The 16,157-nt window shown below is 47.4% G+C and overlaps 1 protein-coding gene across 1 annotated transcript in view; it reads right to left on the minus strand.

Moving 5' to 3' along the window:
- The window catches only part of Cph (BCL11 transcription factor chronophage), a 54,307-nt gene extending 41,917 nt beyond the window's left edge, over window positions 1-12,390 (minus strand). The window contains exon 1 of the mRNA XM_076805759.1: window positions 10,902-12,390. Coding sequence (XP_076661874.1) covers window positions 10,902-10,938 — 37 coding nt within the window. The 5' untranslated portion in view covers window positions 10,939-12,390. The remainder of the gene's footprint in view (window positions 1-10,901) is intronic.
- Between the last annotated feature and the right edge of the window lie 3,767 nt (window positions 12,391-16,157).

Genomic DNA, 16,157 nt, shown 5'->3' on the forward strand with positions numbered 1-16,157 from the left:
CCGCAAAAAGGGAACGATCGGGCCGCTGCCGGAGAGGCTATGTTGATCCTCATTGGCGCTGCACTCCAAACAAAGAAGCAACGTATCCTCCAACGTCCATCAAACTCGGTGACAATACTGATCTTCCGTGCACATGCTCGAACAATTCAAAGTTTGAAATCGCTTAACCCCTTAACCCCATATTGACAAGAAGTCGTTAATTATAGGTGCTATTAATTCCTTTTATTTGGTGTCGATCGCAGCGATTGTAGGCACACAATAAATATATCTACTAATAATATATTAGGGGTACCTATAAGTAATCAATTATTTGCAAAGAATTTGTTTTGCCGTTAGTTCTGTACCGATCGTTGAAGGGAAAACACGTATTCTTTTACAGTTTTCGGTAAAGCAGCCTGTGTGCCAAATATTCTAAAAAGTATAATTTTTTTTACAACCCTGTAATAAAATGGCGGCGTCCGTACCTTCCGAGGATCATATTCGTCATTGCATAGTTTTTCATTTTCATGCAGGATTTAATGCAACGGTAACAACAAAGAAAATTTGCGATGTTTAGGAAGATGTATTGAAGGCCAACAAGTGTCAACGTTGGTTCAGAAGGTTTGCTGCTGGTGATTATGATCTCACTGACAGGCCTCGAAGTGGACGACCAGTTGAATTTGATAATGACACCCTAAAATCTCTAGTGGAAGCTGATCGAAAATTAAGTATACAAGAATTATCGAGAAGCCTTGGGTCCGCATGGTCAACTATACAAAGGCATCTACACGAAATGAGAAAGGCATACAGGCAAGAAATATGGGTACCGCATCAATTATCTGAGACCAACGAGAATATTCGTCGATCAATTTGCACTTCATTGCTATCCAGATTTCGTAGACATCCATTTCTTAGCAGAATCGTTACCGGAGATGAAAAATGGATTCTTTATAATAACATAAAGCGTTCCAAGCAATGGCTTTCTGCAAATCAAACCGCAATATCAACCCCTAAACCTAGCTCATCACTTAGAAAAGTGTTACGATGCCACTGTCCTTGATAATGACGAAGATTATATAATAAATTAAGAAATAAAAACTTGAATTTACTACAAAGTTTGTTTTAGATTTCAAAATAATTGATTACTTATGGGTCCCTCTAATATCTTTTCCTTGTAGGCGCAGAAATTTTAATATCCAGAAATCGGGGGGAAAGGAATTAATTTATGATAGCCATTTCTCTGCTTTAGAGGACAAAAAAGTACCAGGAGTTCACTTATAAAAATTCGAAAAGTGAATTGAAGAGGTCCTCGATCAAACCTGTCCGCTTCCAAGGCAAAAAACTACGACAAGTGTACCTTTTTCCTATTAGCAGATCGTCGACCGCAAGAGGGAGGGGAGGGCGATCAGGATGGCAAGAGGAGAGGTCAGGTTGACCCTCGTCGCCGATGCACCCCAAACAAGGAGACAGTTTTCGTCCAGGGGTTGAATCGCACCTTGGCAAGTGAAGAAGGCGCTCCCCGAGTGACCCCTGGTCAGGTAGCCTGGTCCGGACCCCCTTCCCCCTGGACAAGTGAACCGACCGACAAAGCGTATAATAATGCGAGCAGATTATCGCCCCGAAGGGTGTTCGCACCTTGGAAGGAGGGACTCGGACAATGGTGGACAATGGGCTAGGAAATCGAGACTGCAAACAACATAAATTTTCCTTGGGCACCGAGAGCATTATCCTGCGCTCTCGGACTCGGTGTGTCCGTTCGCCGCCCAGACACTTCCATTCTTTCCTCCTTCTTTTTTTCTTCTTCGGGGTGAGCGAACAACACCGTACAATTCTTCCAGGTACCGGTGTCGGTTTTTCGAAAAGCCTATTCTGAAGTGCTTGTAAACCCATTACCGGCCGAAAGTCGGCGGCGCTACTTCTTCGGGAACCCGCTCCCATTTTCGGTCTGCCGTGATTTCAATGCCGTCGCCTTGATTAGGACGAGCTCCCTGTCATTCGAATAACACCCGGACGAAACCGATCCTACGGTAACATCTTTTTGATGGACCTGTTTGGCCTTTTACCGACGCATATTGTGCTCTGGTCCGTGGGTATCTGTTGCCTTGTCGAAAGAGTCGTTTCTCTGTTCTCGTTAAACTCTTCAAGAGTACGATAAAATTGTTAAACGTCGCGGAATTATCCCTACTGCCGCGTCATATACCCTGTGAAGGGTCACGAAACTCGAGAGAGGCCTCGGAAGTCGAGGAGTGTAACATAACACGGCTCGGGTATGTCTCCTGTACGATACACGACGCTGGCAAGACCCGTGTTGTTGACATGAATCGAGAATTCACCGTGAATGCTGTTAGAATTAACATCTAGGAACCTAGACACTTACGAACACCTAACATTGGCCTACCGAGCTCTACAAATGACTGAAATGTTTTACCTTGTTCTTTCACTAATAAACTAAGAGATATGAAAGGTGTGACCGACAGTGGTAGAGATTACTGTGAATATGTACCATATTAATGGTGGAAAAATCGCGAGCGGTCGGTGCAAGGTGTCAGCCCCGTTTTAAGGGTAGATGTCGTCTGACGGTGACCAATAAGCGTGGCGGTACGGTCGGGCGTTCGCGAGAACGATCCCGACGACATCGTATTTCAGCCGAAATTGCCGAACGGCAGATTGGACGGACGATATACAGCCGAGTTCGGGAAAGATAGCCGGCGAGAAGGCTGTATCGACATCGTCTGTCCCGGCCGTGGCTGGGACAAGGATTTAAGGAAAGTCCCGGGAGTGGATGGCTAATTAATTTCTACTCCTGCCGGGTAGTCGACGTTTCTTCCTGTCCGTAATGGATTTAATTACTTCTGCCTTCGAATTTTCCCGGTGACGTCTTTGCTCACGGTGCCGGGGACCGCGAACGACGCGACGCGACGCGACGCAACGATCGGAGCCGTTCGCTGTATACACTTTGCAAAAGAATTACGCGATCGCTGGTTATTAAGTCGGGTCCAGAAATAACGGAGAAGGCCCCCGGAGCTGGAAACTACGGAGACCGTTCCGTGCCTCGGTTCTTCCTTATCTTATCAACTATTTTCGCGAGTAGCGTCGTCGCCGAGACTCGACTCGACTCGGCGAGACTCGGCTCGACTACGCTTTGCAAGCAACCGCGACACGGTTAATGGTTGGGACACGGTGTTTACTTTGCGAACGGAGTTCAAGCCGGGGGAAGAAGATCTCGCGCATTTTTCCCGAGGTATCCAGTAGCGAGCGTCAATGCGGCATCGGACACCGGCGGCAGGTGGCGCCATCTAATGTACACGTACACCCACAACTTGATCGATTCCTGCTGTACGCTATTTATCCAATAATCCGCCGCAAAGTGGGCACCGGCGATCAACTAACTCTAAACTGTATATTTTTTCGGACACTTTGCCGATCGAGGCACTTGAAACCGCTCGGGAAACTATTAACACTCGTCTGGTGGAGGATTTTGATCGTTTCGGGGCCATCATGGCTGGATCCGTTCGAATTTTTAGTTCTTTTTACATATTTTTGAATCTCTTTCTTTTACATCGATGTTGATTTAATTAGCAGCCATCGCTAAGTCGACTCAAATTTTGACGCAGCAATTTTTCTTATATATTTTTTAACGTACTTCATCGATGTCAACGTTCATCTCAATTACGAACCTTCGCAGGGTAGATGTTTTTGATCATTTCCTGGCAATCATGGTTAGGTTCATTCAAATTTTTACACATCAATTTTTCTTACATATTTCTGAACCCATTAACTAGACTTAATTGTTAGACCTAGAACCTAATTATTAGACTGCGAATTTGATGCATTTATAATAGGAATAGCCTGGTAAAATATAGAATTGTAAAGACATTGGGACTGAATGACGTTGTTAAATTCTTTTCCATTTCCTAAAATGATTAGAAGAGGAAGTACATTTTCATTTAACTTTTGTTTCTGACCACTTGGACAATTTTGCATAAAGATTCGCAGTCTATTAATTATTTATACGAGGACCAATAAAAGGATCAATGTTGACCTTGTATAATCCATTGCGGTCCGACGTGTTTTCTCTCATTCGTTTCAGAACTTGTTAAAACATTGTATAACTCAATTGTATTCTCATATGCGGCTCCACCAGCCTATAACGGCTGAGAGATACTGCTGAAATTACGGCATTATTAACACGTTAACTGCCATGTCAGTTACATACGACTGAAAGTGATTTTTGACTAGGTTTAGACATTCATTTTTATAGTGACTCTTTAGAATTCATCTTTAGAATTTCTTTAGAATTCAAAAGGGTTAAAATAGCATCCCCTATAATACATTTACATAACATTTCTAGTTTCGCTCTCATTAATTAAATTACTCTGATTTGGTAAGAATCTCTGGGAATGATAATTGGCAGTTCACGTGCTAATGGAATCTGAATCAGTAAAATAAAGGATTAAGATCGCGTAGCTAAAAAAATCTGACCCCAGCCACGAAATCCTCGGAATCGACCATTACTCAAGAGCCAGTACAGGAAAAGCGCAGCAAAAGTGCAGGAACAGCCAAGAAACCGAACAAAAGGACTCCCACAGGGGTTACACGACCTATTAGGGAAGAATGCAGCGCAAAGTCCTTGCGCGTGACGCAACCGGCTCGGAGCTTACCGTTCATCGGCAAGAATGTTTTGTAGGAAGCATCGTTGCTACCTAGGATCGGGTGAGTATCTCATTTTCGAAGTCGACGGGGGTGGTAAGTTGCTGATTGGCGAACAGCGCGATGCAGCGCGGTGCAGCGCGGCGGCCGGTGCATAAATTCGAGACTGGCGAAGACTGCTGGGCGTTCAATCCCGTTCGCAGTACTCACGTTTGTACAACGGAGAGAGGGACAACTTTCCTCACGATCCATAAAAGATATCGCCATTAGCGGGCCTCGTGTTGCGAGGAGGACTTTTTGCCGGGCTCGCGTGCTTCTGGGATGAAAAGTCGGCCTGCGGCATGGGTCCCTCCGGTGCACGATCGCGAGAGAGTTCTTACCTGGCCACGTGCTCGGCCCTCCACCGAGAGATAGAAGGTGCGAGGAGGACGAGGGGGAGGCGGCAGGGCCGACAGGAAGGGTTCTCGCCACGTGCCCGAAAGGTTAATCTGAGAAATCAAATCAAAGTAGTTTTTTGCCGGCGACTGCGATCGCGTCGATGAGAGGGAAGAGAATCGGCGAGGCCACGAGAGAAAAAGAGAGAGAGAGAGAGAGATTGAGAGAGTGAAAGAGTAAGAGAGACGCGGCTTAGGGATCGAGGAGGGAAGATGGAAGACGAAGAAGGGCTTCCGACGGGCCGCGTCAAAGACAATATTTAACGCGCGCGCGCCGGCATAGAAAACGCGCATATGCCGTGCACGTGCCGACAAGGGCGCGTAAAACTCACTCTGTTTGCTAAATAACATCCTCGAAAGTGCCTCGGCCCGATACCGAGGCTCCCAGGGAGGCTTTGCAGGACGCCGCTGCCGCGAGGTGTCCTGCTATGCGGGCGTAATTGCGTCAATTAACCAGTCACGCTCTCGAGCCGCTGATAAAATTGCTTTCGCGAGCCGCGAGACGCCTCGTTCTTCAACTTCCACCGGGCTGACTGCTCGTCATCGACGCGCGTTTCGATAGCGACTCCTAGATCCCAAGTGTGTCGATGCTTTTTATTAGGCCTCTTGCACCTCGAAAAGACAATTTATCGTACCACGATGTGTTTACCGTAATTACGGAAGAAGGTAGTCGTTGATAAATTGATCATGTACAAATATATCGCAAACATAACATACTATTAAACTACCAAATTAAGTACCAACCTTCTATCGAGAAGTTTCGACAAGAGGTTTCATAATGGAACGTCTTCCCGTTATCAGTTTAACACTATTTCTACCGCGGTTTTACGTATACAGTCTTTTCTCGATACTTGTCGCAAATATCTGGCTGATAAACGTCGCGAAACTATCCCCACTACCGCGGGGCATAACCCGCGGAGCTCGAGAAGCCTCGGACGCCGAGGAGTGTCTCCTGGACGATATATGTCGGTGGTGAGACCCGTGTTGTTGACATATATCGAGAATTCATATATCGAGAAATTTTCGGTTCTACCACCATCGATCATCTTATATATACAGAAAATTAGATTTATCGAATAATTTCCCCGTAATTTTTATTTAAAATTTTAAAAGATGTCTCCTCCACACACCTTCGGCAGAAACAGTGTTAATTTTTTTTTTCTATATTCGAGCACGCGTGAATGAAAATGTACCGCTGCTAGAATAAAATGAGCCTACAATCTCGACTGTAAATTTCATGTTTGACTTGATTCATTAATAGCAGTGAATCGTCACGGGTTTAAGACCTGTGAATTAGTGAACGAACAGATTTATTATTCCAGAGAGTTATAGGTTGTTAATGTGCCGGTTGACATTCTCGGACCAGTTTTTTCCCGAATAAAGCGAAGTAAGCTTGCACGTTTAGGCGAGCCTCGTTAAAAACAGAAAATTCAAACGTGGTCCGCAGGCCACGAGCGAACAAGCGACTAATATGGCGGACCCCTTTGTTGCTCTCGTCAACCTTTATTTCGTGTCTCGACACAGACACGACGGTATCGCCACAGAAGAACAATAATCCGCGTGTAATGGAGGCCAGTCGTTCGACACTTTATTCCCGGCGGTCTGTTGTTAATATTTCGTTCAATTCACCGGCGTTTCGTATTCAAACAGCAGCTGTTTCGACATTCCTCGGACAGAAACGTCACCGCGAACGCTGCCCGCGTATATACACACGGAGCACACGATTCATATCTTAATTGGGAATTTGCTTATCCAGATAAGAGGTCGTTACGACGTGGCTGGTATTAAATTCGAAGGAAAAGAAAAAAAAAAAAGAATTCATCGAGAAGCGAGACCGAACGCCGAAACTCCGAGAACTATCATCGATTACCCGTCATACTTACAACATCGAATCAGACAAATCCACAATCTAAGCCCACTTATACTAAAATTGAGATATTTAAAAGAATTTGTTTTGCCTTTAGTTCTGTACCGATCGTTGAAGAGAAAACACGCATTCTTTTACAATTTTCGGTAAAGCAGCCTGTGTGCCAAATATTCTAAAAAGTATAATTTTTTTTTACAACCCTCTAATAAAATGGCGGCGTCCGTACCTTCCGAGGATCATATTCGTCATTGCATACTTTTTCATTTTCATGCGGGATTTAATGCAACGGTAACAACAAAGAAAATTTGCGATGTTTATGGAGATGTATTGAAGGTCAACAAGTGTCAACGTTGGTTCAGAAGGTTTGCTGCTGGTGATTATGATCTCTCTGACAGGCCTCGAAGTGGACGACCAGTTGAATTTGATAATGACACCCTAAAATCTCTAGTGGAAGCTGATCCAAAATTAAGTATACAAGAATTATCGAGAAGCCTTGGGTCCTCATGGTCTACTATACAAAGGCACCTAAACGAAATGGGAAAGGGATATAGGCAACGAATATGGGTACCGCATCAATTATCTGAGACCAACGAGAATATTCGTCGATCAATTTGCACTTCATTGCTATCCAGATTTCGTAGACATCCATTTCTTAGCAGAATCGTTACCGGAGATGAAAAATGGATTCTTTATGATAACATAAAGCGTTCCAAGCAATGGTTTTCTGCAAATCAAACCGCAATATCAAGCTTAATCTTAGAAAGCTAGCTTATCACTTAGAAAGGTGTTACTGTGCATTTGGAGGGACTGTAGTGGCATAATTCATTTTGAGTTGTTGAAACTCGGAGAAACAGTTACTGCCGTGTTGTATTCTCAGCAATTGCAACGGCTGTATTCAGAACTATTGAAAAAGAGGGCATCTTTAGTCCACAGAAAAGGTGTAATACTGCAAATTGACAATGCCCGACCCCATACAGCGAAACTCACTTAAGAAAAAATCAAAGAATTGCAATGAGAACTTTTACCGCAGCCCCCGTACTCACCGGACATTGCTCACTCTGACTATCATCTTTTCAGATCTCTGGAGCATTATTTAAGAAATAAAACATTCACTTCTGTAGAAGATGTAAGGAGGCACCTTGAGTCACATTTTGCTTCACGAACCCTGGATTTCTATAACAGGAGGATTGAAAATTTTCAGGAAAGATGGCAAAATTAAGAAATAAAAACCTGAATTTACTACAAAGTTTGTTTTAGATTTCAAAATAATTGATTGCTTATGGGCCCCCTGATATATACAAAGAACTGATCACTGCAACTGTAAATGAAATCGTAGCGCAAGGAGTTGAACGAAAAATTAAATTCGCTTAAAATAAATCTTTGGTATCGTCTAAAATTCCAACGCCAAATAAGATCGGCGAAAGTTCACTGTTGCCGCTCGAGGAACATGGAGAGCGACTGTCGCCCCGTTATAAATCTGACACGTCACACTGTCAACGGAAATCGTCAGCGTCCCTCGAGAGTCCCGCGGCCGAAGACGCGGTTTTATCGAAATCGCGGCCGCGAATCGGCAGGTAATTGCGCGGAGAGCGGTGTTTGCCGTTCGACGGCGGTACGAACGCGTGATCTATTTACTTCATTATATGTATGTAGGTCGACCGAGGAGGCAGATAATCGCGATGTAAACAGGAGACGTACGGACGTTCCTGGTCGGGAGGATAATCCGCATTTGCAAACAGAAATTTAAAGCTTCGTGTCGGTCACACTTCCCTCGTCTCGCCGGTTAAACCGATGAAATTCGATCGCGAGCCCGCGACTTTCCGATCCGACTGCTCCGAGAATGAAACGACAGTACCAACCAGCGACAAAGTGAAAGAAAATCGTTGACGTCACCTGTCAATTACCACTTGGTCGAAGCCCGGCCCGAGAGGTTCCAAGACTCGCCTCGGTCATGCTTGAAACGCGAACGCCGGGGTTCAGTGACTTTTTTACTTTCACACAATCGCGTTCGGTTTTCCTGTCACCCCTCTGGAGGTGTCTCGCACTCGAACCACCCCCGTCGACACGGAAACGTCACACGATTTCGATTCCGTGCCGGACATGCGTACATTTCGAAGCGGTTCCGCCTGGTCCACTGATCGACACTGAAGCCTCGGTGGGTCGCGGATAGCCATCGATCATGGCGGACGATATTTCGATCGGAGCTCAGTGACGGGGTCTAACGGATACAAGAGACACCCGATCGAAGATGGTCGTCGACGACGATGAACTTTACGGCGGTCGTTCGAGCCTGTTCGAAGCCGGACGATCATCGCTGACCGGTCTCGATCATCGATCGACGTCTCCCGAGAGGGTGCGGAGGACGCGTGCACGGGGACCGGCGGCGGGGTTAATCGTTGGAGAAATATTCCGGTATCTTTTCGCGGCGGCGTCATCGCGCGAACTAAAGAATATCGCAGTTGTAATTAAGAAAACGGAGCCGCCGTCGCCGTCGCCGCCACCGCCACCGTCGCCGCCGCTGCTGCTGGCTCCCCGTGGGGGCGAGGGGGTGTCGGAGGCTAGGCTCGAGGCTACGCGGGGGGTGGTGTGTACCGTCGGGGGTGGAAAAGTCTCTGAAAAACGCGCGCATGACAATGCCGCCCCTCCTTCTTGCCCACCCCACCGCCTCCCTTCGGCGGCCTCTTCTTTCTCCACCTCCACCTTGAAAGCCTCCTTCCTCCGCCCGGTCTCTTTTTCTACCACCCTCCTGACGAAGGCACGCCGCGACTATCAGGGGTGGGGGTGTCGGGGACTAATTAAAAATTCAGACGAGTTCCTCGAAGACGTTGGCCTGCTATCCCGCTTTTCCCGCGCCCCCTCGCCTCACCCCCCCCCCCCCCCCATCGCCTCGTCCTTCCCGATTCATTCATTCCTTCTTTCCCTTTCTCTTTCTTTCCCAGCCCCCTTCCCTTCCCCTCTTTCCTTCCTTCCTTCTTCGCGTCTTCCGCGACGTCCACGCGTCTTTTATTTTCCTCGCAAAACCGCCCGGCCACGCGACCCGCGTCGCGTCGCGTTTCTTGCTCGTGCCGTCGCGTCGCGTCGCGTCGCGCGACTTTCAGCCTTGTCGCCTCGTGACAATGGAGATGTGACGATTCTATTTCAGTGCTCGCTGGGGACGATTCTTCCGGGTTAAGGACGAGACTCTCGCTGATCCACGGGGAACGCGACAAAGCAAACGATCGTTTTCGATCGAAATCGAGCCCGACTCGATCGTCGGCGATTTATCGCGACTGGATCGACGACGCCGATGGCTTCCGACTCGCCGGACGCGGAGGAGAAATTGCGCGCATTTGTCGGCGACGGTCGCGCGAGAAACAGGTGGCTTCCGCGGGATTTTGCGAACGCGACAGACTCGAAAGTATCGCGCTTCCATTGTGACGAACATTCCGCAATTAAATCTTGCGTTGGGAGCAAAGTGTAGGGGGCAGAGGGGACTCGATATTTACATTGATGCTTCAGGCTCTAGATTGCTAGCGAAGGAATGAGGCTCTCACGTGTGCCAATTGAACCGTCGAACGGAAATTCCTCCGTGTTCGCATTCAACTGCGACACTACTCCGAGAAGGAACGTTTAACGCAAAATTCGATGCGGAGCGAAACACGCGGGCCGTGTAACTGTACATCGCGCGAGGATGAAAAACAGCGGAAAAGTTACATTGCCGCCGAAAGTTTGATCCTCGGGAATCCGACAACGACGGTGAGGAGCGGGGGACGTAGAGCTAACGAAACCGTGGCAGGAAGTTTCCCTCTACTTTTCAAGTTCATCCGCGTGCGGCGGGATCGACGGCGTCCGCGCGTACCCGCCTCGAAATCCAAAAATAATGGTGTTCCCCGTCGTTCGACGACGACGAAGAAGAAGAAGAAGAAGAAGAAGAAAAAGAAGAGGCACGCCGGTTTGTCTAACGTTTCGCGTCTGTGGTCTGAATCACTCACCTTGCGCGATCCTGACCGCGGGCATTTTGATCCTCATGGTGACGTTTTCTCGATGTTCGTGGCTCGTCGCGCGTCTCGAAATGCGATTGCGTTTCCGTCGAGCGTCCAGGACGGAGAATTAGCGTCGAATAGAGGAGATCGTTGGTCCCCGTGGTCCTCTGACGAACTGTGTCCTTTTTCTGGCTCCTCCTGTTGTTCCACCGGGAGGCGAGAAGAACAAGGGGGGGAGAGGCCGACGATTTCCAGGCGAGGGTCACCCTCGGGCCCCGACGAACCGTCCGATCAGGATCGTCGTCGCGTTTCTTCCCTCCTCCCCCTCACCTCCGCCTTCGGCTTTTCACCGGCAAGTCCATCCAACGTTTCACCTGTTTCCACCTTGAGGAAACTTCACCCGTGTGTCGCGAACGGCCGGCAAACAAGATTGTTGCTTCTTGCCTGTCGGCGGACAGCTCGCGCGCGTCTTTCTGTTCCCGGTAGCGGAGCGGAATCCTCGTTGCACACACCTGACCGCGACAACGAAGACGACGACGAAGACAACGACGACGACCACGGGATTGACAGTGACGGGGGGACGGGGACGCACTTGTTCGTCAACTGACGTCGGTCCTCATGATCCTCGGCTACCGTTCGCGAGAGGCCAGACGGCGGACTCGGCACACGTCGCGACGCACATACGACACCTTGGCGATCCGCGGGACAATGATCGGTGTCCACCCGCGTGTGCACAGGTGCGTTACTCGCCGGCCGCCGGTCACGGGAGGACGGGCTCCTGTCCGCGTTTCACTGTCTCTGCCGGCTGATCGATCCCCCGACCACCATCAGAGAATATCCTTGGCTCCTTCGATCGAGATCTAGAACCCGGGTCGCGCGCGTGTGTATCACTGACCGTCGTCGCACCTTTGTCACTTTTGTTCACCGCACAACGAGAGGAGGTTCGGTGGTATGTACCGAGGGGCGAACCAACAAACAGGGGAATGTGAAAAATAAACGAAAAAAAGGAAAACAAACAAAGTCCTTGAGGAGAGAGCGCTGGGCTAGTGCTCCGCGTTCGTTCCGGTGGCCGACGCGCGCGGTCTCCTGTCACGCGCGCACACCGCCGATGATCGAGACAACGCGGATCCCGGCGCGATCCGCCTCGAGCTCGCGGCTTCCTCTGGTTCTTCGACGAGACTATCGTCGGTGTCGTTCGTGACGCATCTCCGCACGGCCGAGCGTGTGTTCCCGACGACGAGGACGAGGCTGGTCCCCGACGAACGCGGTCACGTCGACGAGTAACCCGAGCAACGTGTCCTCGTAACCGGCGCCGCAACGTGTCCCGGCCGCTGGCTCCTCGCTGGCGACCTGGTGTCTCGTGTTCTCTGTGGACGTCGCGCGGATGCTGGATGCCTGATGCCGGCGTGGACCAGAGCGACGATGGTCCAGCATGGGTCGTATCTCTGAGTGGACTGTGCCGGACGGTGCGCCTAGTCGTGCCGTGCGGGACCTGGTGTGTCGGGCACTGCGCTCGCTTCGGACGCGCTCGGTTCGGCTCGGCGCCGAGGCCGGACACCCCACGCGCTCTCGGGGTAGTTTTCACCCCCGTGGTGGGGGTAACGCGGCCCCTCTCTCGCTCGCTCCCACTCAGCTCCGTCGCCGCTCTCTATCCCCGGATCGCTGTCTCTCTCGGTGCACCGGCATCTGTCGGAGAGACTCTCTCCGTCCTCCCCTCTCTCTCTCTCTCTCTCCCCCCCGTGCACGTACACAACAGCGCCGCTGTGTGCGCCGTATGTAGCCTTCTGTCGTCTCCCTCCTGTCCCCCCCCCCTCTCTCGCTCCCTCTCTCTTTCGCTCTCCCCCGTGAGCTTGCCTCCTCCCTCTCTTTCTCTCTCTCTCTCTCTCTCTCTCGCTTGCTCGCTCGCTCTCTCGCTCCTCATCGCTCTCTCCCGCGCGCGTTTTCCGCGGACGATCATCCTCTGCCCACCTCGATCATTCTTCGTCTGGCAATGGTGGGCATACTTTCTGCCAGGAGTGTTTGAAATGGTCATCCTCGAGGGGCTTTACGCGCTCCTCGCTGCCGCCCGAGACTCTCTCGCGTGAGAATTAAACGCGCCGAGAGACTGATGACGCGTTTTCGCGGTTTTGTTTGCCGATTGTACGCTGACGGCGATCTTTCTTTTTTTTTTTTTTTATCGCCGCTTTTCGGCCGCAAGCCGGACCGGAATGATTTTTATCGCCGAGTTTCGGGAAGGTTTAGGCGATTTTTGAGATAACGGCTCTCTGCTGTTCCGATCGGATCGGTTGACACCTGATCGTTTTCGCGTCGGGAGACTGGGATTTTTTGGTGGAAGAATCTTTTTACCACTGGGAGGAATCTATTTTAGGAAATTTCAGGTCCAAAAATCGTGAGTCTAGTGCCCAATGGAACTTTTATGATAACGATTCGATTTTTGAGATCCGCTCGTAAAAATTGTGGTAAACGACCTCGGTCCAATGGAAAGTTTGAGGATAGGAGAATGATACGAGACCGTCTGTTTAATCGAAGCTCGTTCGGAAGTATACCGTGGGTCATTCGAGAGCCGCGAGGAGAGTATTGAATGAGAGACGGTGTCTGAAAAAATGTATTGTGGGAGTGATGGCTATCTGAACGAATTTGTGAATACAACTGGAAGGTATGCGCACGACATGTGCAGCTTCTTTCACATGTTAATATTCGAGCACACGTGTTCCTGCCATCAATACAACTAATATAGTGCGAAGGTTACTTTTGTTTATGGCTTCATCCTGCACGTTCGATGCTCATAGTTCCACACACATTTCGCAAATTGTAGCCACTGTACCAAACTACTCTGTGTACTCATTTTCTTGGTATCGAATTGTACCTTCAAAATCAAGCGTTCAATATTTAAACTCGACCACTTTGTACGAAAATTCTGTAAACTCAAAACGGTGGGAAAAATTGCAAAAATTTTAGAGCAATCCTCCATTTACTGCATTTTATTTACAAATGTATTATCATTTTCTTAGCTTCAATATTTTAGGCACACATACATATTTCTGAACCTAACTAATTAGTTAGAACCTAATTATTAGACTGCGAATTTTATGCATAAAAAGCGGATTTTATTATATAATATATAAGTATTCAATACTTAGCAGAAACTCGACCACTTTGTTCGAAAATTATATAAGCTCCAAATTATGGGAAAAATTGCAAAAATTTTAGAGCAGACCTCCATTTATTGCATTTTGTTTACAAATGTGTAATCATTTTCTCAGTTTTAATATTTTAAGCACACGGGACATACATAAGTAGGTACCATTTGTGCCATTATTGTGATGTAAGTAGTAATACTAATTCTCCTTTCCCCGATCAACTTTATTAAAATCAGAACAAGTAAAAAATTGATCCCGTTCATCAAAAGAAAATTCCTATTTTTAAAAATCGAATAAAAATGTTATCACTGTTTACCGACCCAAAATGTTCCCCAGCATTTCTGGCAAACGACGCCCAAAATCTGCAGCACATTCCCATAATAGTCACCTTGATCGGAAGTTCGTCAAGGGAGAAAATTCGACAAAGTAACAGCGACGAGGGGTAGCCACGATTTTTTAGAAAGTCACCCCTCGGTTTTTTTTTTTAGTTGTCGGCGCCCATGGTGGGTAGAACGATCGGTCCTCGAGTTTTCCAGACGCAGTCCCAACGGTTCCCATGTTCCCGTATGGTGAAAGTCCACCATGGTGTGCGTTTTCAGAAATATTCTTGGATGGCGGTATTGGTGACGACGCGATCGAGGATGGTCAACGCGTTTAAATTGTCCCGGGTAATTTCTATGCGTGTTAAATTAACACTGTTAATGCAGCCTGGACCGGCGCCAGGCTTTTGTTGACGATCGCTGTCACATTTGTTATACTCCCGTTACCCTGGCCCGTTCTAAATTTTCGCGCGGCAGTTTTTTATCCTCGTTGCGCCGATGGTAATTACGCTGCTGTTTGCTTTTTATATCTCGCATATAAATACGACGATGCAACCCGAAGGCTTTATCGTGCTACCGGTCCCGTTTGCCGAGAGATCCTCGAGATCCATCTTTTTATACGATCTTTAGCCGCATCTACCACCGAGTATTTAAATGTTGCAACAATGTTACGCAGACAGATGGCGTAGTGTCCAGTTTCTTCGAACACTTTGCATTACAAAGCGCGTGCAAAACTGCAGCCCTGAACGCTCAGCATTGTAGTGCGTGTTTTCGGTACAAAACAAGAAATATCTGCGGTGACTGCGAGGTGCACAAATTAAGCGAACTTTTTCTTAACGATTGCGTAAAGTTGGAAACAATGCAATAGTGTTCTAAAGTTCTCTAAATATTTTTACTGTTCTGCATTTGATCTACTCATTATTTTGGCATAAGTATCTAAAATTCTGGATTTTGTTTACTTGGGTAAAAAATTCTTATCCAAAATGGAAATGATAGAAACATCTCTCCTGCCCTAATAATTATAATAAGCTAATAGTAAAACATCTTAAATTCACTGAACCTTTCTACCATTTCTGACCCACTCGTTTCCGCATGAAATCGGCAATTTATTTATTATTTTATTCATTAGTTTTAAAGTTCTTTAAATATTTTTACTGCTCTGCATTTGATCTACTATTTTTGCGGAAGTATATAAAATTCTGGATTTTGTTTACTTGGGTAAAAAATTCTTATCCAAAATCAAAGTAATAGAAACATCTCTCCTACCCTAATAATTATAATAAGCTAAAAGTAAAACATCTTAAATTCACTGAACCTTTCTACCATTTCTGACCCACTCATTTCCGCATGAAATCGGCAATTTATTTATTATTTTATTCATTAGTTTTAAAGTTCTTTAAATATTTTTACTGCTCTGCATTTGATCTACTATTTTTGCGTAAGTATATAAAATTCTGGATTTTGTTTACTTGAGTAAAAAATTCTTATCCAAAATCGAAACGATAGAAACATCTGTCCTACTCCAATAATTATAATAGCAACGCCATTTCAGACCCACTAATTTCCGCATAAAATCGGCAATCTATTTATTACCGACGAAAATCCCCGTGATCTCGAGATTCATTTACCCGAAAAATGATTTTAACTTTGAGCTCGTGGGTGCTGGGATCAGAATAATGAGTTGCGCGGTGATTGGTGTGATTGATCGTCCGAAAACGGGGATCGGCGGCGGATAGTAGACATTAAAACCGGCCGATCGTCCGCGGCGCGAGAACATCGAAGAGATTATGCCGCGGCGCTCATCG

The sequence above is a fragment of the Halictus rubicundus genome, chromosome 2 (genome assembly GCF_050948215.1).
Source record: "Halictus rubicundus isolate RS-2024b chromosome 2, iyHalRubi1_principal, whole genome shotgun sequence".
NCBI classification, from domain to species: domain Eukaryota; kingdom Metazoa; phylum Arthropoda; class Insecta; order Hymenoptera; family Halictidae; genus Halictus; species Halictus rubicundus.